We start from the raw sequence: 6,000 nt of genomic DNA on the forward strand, positions 1-6,000 counted from the left end.
ATGACCTTCCATCTAGTCTGTATGTATTTTGTTTGTACCTTGTTATGTCCGTGTTGTCTCCTCCATTAGAATGGGAGCTCACTGAGGGCAGGGACTATGCTTTTGCCTTTCTCTGTATTCTTAGCACTTAGCACAGTATTTCGCATATAGTAAGCACTTAATGAATGCTTACTGACTTGACTGATGAGGAGGAGGAGAAGGAAAAAAGAGCAGTGCCATGGACACCTAGGGAGGAAAGAATATGTGGGAAGAAAAGATGGTCAGTCGTGAGCTAGAGGTAAGGAGTGCAAAGACTTGGCTAACAGTGATAAGATCATTGGTAACCTGGAAGAAAGCTTCAGTACAGCTGGAAGCCAGAACGCAAGAGGTTAAGAAGTTGAGACATGAGGAGGTGGAGGGAATTAATCTAGACAACCATCTCTGACGGCTTCTGTGAAAGGGAGGTGGCATCTTGAATGGGTAGGATGGCCAAGTGAAGATTTCTTAAGGACCCAGGAGACCTGGGTATGTTTCTGCTTAACAGGGAAGGAGTTGGGATGGGAAGAGGTTGAAGATAAAAGGGAGAAGGTATGATTGACAGGACAAGCTCCCAGCAGAGATGGAAAACCAGAAAGTAGAGAGGTTAGCTTTAGCAAGAAGAAAGCCCACTTCTTCCCCAGAAACTAAAGTAGAGAGGAGAAAATGAAGGATAGCCTCGTGAGGTTTTGAAGTGTGGCCTCGGGGAGAAGAGAGAGACAAGAAACAAGAGTGTTTCTGCACTGTGCTCTCTTTGCTTTAAATGGTTGGAAATTGGCAGCTTCACCACGATCCGGGACTAGACGTTCCATTTCCTCAGTCAGTAAGCTGTTATTAAGTGGTAACTATGTGCAAGGCAGTGTCCTAAGCCTTGAGGACACAAAGGAAGGTAAAAACAAGGTCCTAGGAACTCACATTCTAATGGGGGACACAACATGTAAATAATGAGGTACACACAAGATACACAGAGTAGCTGAAAGGTAATCTCAGGGAAGGCATCAGCCCATGGGGCTTGATTGAGGACCAGGACGGGTGTCCTGTGAAAGGAGGGATTTGAGCTGAGTCTCAGAAGAAAGCCAAGGAAACTTAAGAGGCATTTCCAGCATGGGGGACAGCCAGTTCAAAGACACCGGGAAGGGGACATGAAGTGTCGTGTTAGAGGAACAGCAGATCAGCCAGGGTAGCTGGATTATAGAGTGTGTGGATGATGTCCTCTTTCAAGGACTAACTCAAATGCTTGAAGAGATTGATGGTTGAAGATAGTCTCTATCCTAGCAGGAAAAGGATCAAGTGAAGTAATTATTGGATTCTCCAATCCATTGTGCAATTGTATTTCATAGCAGTGTAATTAGAAGCCTGCTTCCAAGGCACAGTGTGCCAGCCGCTGCCCTCCCCTTCCTAACATGCCCTTTTCCTAGGAGTAGATGGGATTGGGAATGAATTCCTGATGACCATGCTCCAGACACTTTGCTGTTTCCTTTTCTACGAGCAGGGCTTCAGGTTTTTAAGCCAGATGTGATCGCCAGGTTGGAGCGAACAGAAGTACCGTGGACACTGGAGAACAAAGTCCTCAGACCCTCCTGTCTAGGTAAGCGAAGGAAAACCAAGAGGTGGGAATAACCAGAACAACAGCTCTGCCACCAAGTCAGGGAAAACCATTTCTGAAATTATGCACAAGAAGCACCCCCCAAACCCCCCCTATGTCCTCAGGCCTGTGGAGAAGGGTGGAAGTCGTTGGGCATCAATGCTGAATGACACTTTGTCTGCAGCCTTTTCTTGTTTCTTCGACAATGAACGGAGACCCTTCCTCCTCCTTTACCATGCAGCCGTGTTCCTGACATCTCTCTCCAAGTTCTCTCTACTCCAGGGCTAAGAGGTGTTTTTCCTTGTTTTCCAGGCTAATCCTTCCACGTACATTCAGAATCCAATCCTTTCTGCTCCCATGAGAAGCAGCACGATACAGGAGGAACAGCACAGGCTTTGGAGTCAGTCAGTCAACAAGCTTTTACTGAATGCCAGGCACTTTGCTAAAGTAATGGGGGTATAAAGAAAGGCAAAATCACGATCTTGGCCCTAAAGAAGCTCAGAGTCTAGTGCGGGGAACAACACACAGGTAGCTATGTACAAATAAGCTCTATCCAAGATACTTCAGAGGTAATCAGCACAGAAAGTGTAAAGTGGGGTCTCGGGATAGCTTCTGGTACAAAGTGGGATTTTGGCTGGGTCTTGAAAGAAGCCAAGAAAGAGAGACAAGGCCAGAGAGTTTCCAGGCATGTTTGAGGGACAGCAAGAAGGTCGGTGTTGCTAGGACATCGAAGTGAACATGGGAAGGAACAGAGGAAGAAGAATGGAAAGGGAAATGTCTATCATGAAGGGCTTTCAAAGCCAGAGAGGGGAGGCAAGGACGATAGCCTATTATAGGCATCTGGTAGGAAAAGAATGAAGGCCTGGGTTTTAACTCCAAGGTGTCTTCATAAATACTTCTTGGTCCTTTGATATTTCCTATTGTCCTTATCAAGAGGAAGCCCCGAGACAGGAGTCAAGAGAACCTGAGTTCAGGTCCTACCTTTGACACTCACTAGCCTTGTGACCCTAGGCAAGTCATCTAACTAAGTTCTAGGAGCTCCTTGAGAGCAGGGACTGTTTAGCACAGTTCCTGGCACATAGTAGGTGCTTAATACATGCTTGTGGACTGACTGATGAATCTAGGCCTACATTTCCTCATCTGTAAGATGAAGGGATCGAGCTCAGTGGCCTTTACAATCCATGCCAATTCTAAATCCATGATCCTTTGGTCTATCAACTTATTCTCTAACACCAGGGACCCTCATTCAACCACTACCTTCCCACCTTTTTGGTTGACCTCTCCTCAACCTTTGTCCTTTTGGTACTTTATGATTTGGAAATTATTGAATCCTTAGTATGTGTTATATCCCTTTAAATCTACAAGCACTGTGTTGTGTTAAGCACTGAATACTGGTACCTTCTAGAATGAAGCAGAAAGAGCGGTTCAGAAACCACAGGTCCTATAGAATCCACCAAAGGAAATACCTGATGCGGGGTCAGGAAGACTGCCTCCCTACCTTTGTTCCCAAGTCTGCTTTAACTTGTGCTATGAGCCAGGGCCCTCTCCTGCATCACTGTACCAGGATTCTTCCAGGAGGCAGGAGGCCTGCCTTCGTCTTTAGAATTGGAGAATTTCTCCCAGTCTGAATTCTCTAATGATGAAATAAAGCCAATGCACTCTCCCATGTTCATTTTATTTGCAGGGTTTCTTGGTGATATCCCTTCACAGATGTTGATATTCACTGCATGAGTAAGGTCCCATTGCATATCATTCCTCACTGGTCTCATTAGCTCTTAATAAGTATCTGTTGAAAAGTGAGGACTTGTTTCTTCTCTCTTGGCACAGAGAAAAGGGAGCACAGGTATGTGTACATGTATATACACACACAAACATGGATTTTTTTTTCTCCTTTCAGATTGGAAAAGGCAGCCTGAGATCAAGGAGGCCTTTTCAAAACGGGGCATGTATATGGAAGAGTCATTGCTGGAAAAACTCAAGAGTGATGATCCCTGGAATTGTCCCTCAGGACAAGTATGGGAGTATGATGGGAAGTTCAAGAAGCAGCGCAGGGGCCAAGAGAAAGAGTCAAGGGAAGTAACAGTTGTCCCCAAGAAAATACCCAGTGAGATGAGAAGCCAAGCAGGTAATTTGGGGAGGAGTTTTGGACAAATGTCATTTCTTGTTGCACCACAGAGCGTTGCTACAAAAAGGAGTCTTCATCAATATGATACAGATGGAAATAGCTTTAAACAGTATTCAGAACTAATTAAATATAATGGAATTTCCCCAGGGTTGAAACCTTATAAATATGAATACAGTAAAGCTTCCAATTCCAACTCATACCTTCTTCAGTATAATAGAATACCTCCTATAGAGAGAATCTCTGATTTTGACAAATTTGGCAAAGCCTTCCCACAAAAGAAGCACCTTATTCAACCTCAGATAAATCATGCTGGACACAAAGTCTATAAGTGTGGTGAGTGTGGAAAATTCTTCAGACAGAGCATGCACCTTATTCAGCACCAGAGAATTCACACTGGAGAGAAACCATATAATTGTAACGAATGTGGAAAAGCCTTCAGGCAGAAAATTCACCTCATTCGACACAAAACGCTGCATAGTGAAGAGAAACCCTTTAAATGTAGTCATTGTGGTAAATGCTTCAGTGACAGCTCGTCACTCAATGTACATCAGAGAATTCATACTGCAGAAAAGCCCTATCATTGTAATGAGTGTGGCAAAGCCTTCAGTCTTAGTCAATACCTTATTCAACACCAGCAAATTCATACCACCGAGAAACGCTTTAAATGTAGTGAGTGTGGCAAAGCCTTCAGCCTGAGTCAGTACCTTATTCGGCATCAGAAGATACATACTGGAGAGAAACCCTATGAATGCAATGAATGTGGGCAAACCTTCACACAGCAGGGAAGTCTTACTCAGCATCAGAGAAGCCATGCTGGAGAGAAACCCTATAAATGTAGTGAATGTGGAAAAGCATTTGGTCGGAGTTTGTATCTCACCCGACATCAGAGGATTCACACTGGGGAGAAGCCCCATATATGTGGTGAATGTGGAAAATCTTTTAATGATACCGCAGTCCTCGCTTTACATCAGAGAATTCATACCGGAGAGAAACCTTGTAAATGTAATGTTTGTGGAAAGGCCTTCCGCCACACAAACCAGGTTACTCAACATCAGAGAATTCATACCGGAGAGAAACCTTACAAATGTAATGAGTGTGGGAAAGCTTTCACTCATTGTGCTGGACTTACTCATCATCAGAGAATTCATACTGGAGAAAAACCCTATAAATGTGACGAATGTGGAAAAGCGTTCAAACAGAAAGTTTACCTAACACAGCATCAGAGAACTCATACTGGAGAGAAACCCTATAAATGTGATGAATGTGGTAAGACCTTCAGGCAGTGCTCAGCGCTAATTTCTCATAAAAGAACTCATACTGGAGAGAAACCCTACACATGTAGGGAATGTGGAAAGGCCTTCAGTCATAGCTGTAGCCTCACTCTCCATCAGAGAATTCATACTGGAGAGAAACCCTATAAATGTAATGAATGTGGCAAAGCATTTAGCCAAAATATATTCCTTACTAGACATCAGAGGACTCATACTGGGGAAAAACCTTTTAAATGTAGTGAATGTGGGAAAGTGTTCAGCCAGAGTATGTCTCTCACCCGCCATCAGAAAACACATACTGGGGAGAAACCGTACAAATGTGATGAATGTGGAAAGGGCTTCATCCAGAAGATACAGTGTATTCAACATCAGAAAATTCATACTGGAGAGAAACCTTAGAAGTAGAGCTCATAAGAAAGGCTTCCACTCAGTGCAGATGCATAATCATTCAACATCAGAGAATTCATATCGGGATAGAAAAGTTATAAACATAATGAGTGTTAGAAGGCCTTCAAGTGTGATTTCTTCCTCACCGCAGCTTTCAAAATAGGAATTAACAGAGTGTTTAAAGCTTTAGTCATATTTGTCATTTATTGAGCAACAGATCTTAAACACCCATTTTGTTCCACGCACAGGAAATAGAAATAGAAAGAATGAAGCCATCCCTGCTCTCAAGAAGCTTACATTAAATAAGATTCACAAGAACAAAACTGAGAAAGAAAAAAAATAGTCTTCTCTTTCCTGCAGTATGCTACTGACATCAAGTGGTAGTTAATTTATACCCTCCTGAATAGGAAATGCACAGGGCTAAAAGTCTAAAATAGGACCTCTGAGAAATGTGGACCTCCAAGGTCACTTGTCGATCTAAACCAAAGAGCCTGTTAGCCATGTGACTGATGTAGAACACAGACAGCAGATTCAGGTGAACACCATACGACATGATTTCCATGACATGCATGGGAGCCACACTAAGAGGTAACCGAACAGTTCTAACACAACATACG

The 6,000-nt window shown here is 43.4% G+C and overlaps 1 protein-coding gene across 1 annotated transcript in view; it reads left to right on the forward strand.

Moving 5' to 3' along the window:
• The window catches only part of LOC110220154 (uncharacterized), a 30,575-nt gene extending 25,085 nt beyond the window's left edge, over window positions 1-5,490 (forward strand). Inside the window, exons 5-6 of the mRNA XM_021004072.2 lie at window positions 1,508-1,603; window positions 3,498-5,490. Coding sequence (XP_020859731.1) covers window positions 1,508-1,603; window positions 3,498-5,395 — 1,994 coding nt within the window. The 3' untranslated portion in view covers window positions 5,396-5,490. The remainder of the gene's footprint in view (window positions 1-1,507; window positions 1,604-3,497) is intronic.
• Window positions 5,491-6,000: the final 510 nt, after the last annotated feature.

Source organism: Phascolarctos cinereus, unplaced genomic scaffold (assembly GCF_003287225.1).
Source record: "Phascolarctos cinereus isolate Bilbo 61053 unplaced genomic scaffold, phaCin_HiC Scaffold_726;HRSCAF=1367, whole genome shotgun sequence".
Taxonomy (NCBI): domain Eukaryota; kingdom Metazoa; phylum Chordata; class Mammalia; order Diprotodontia; family Phascolarctidae; genus Phascolarctos; species Phascolarctos cinereus.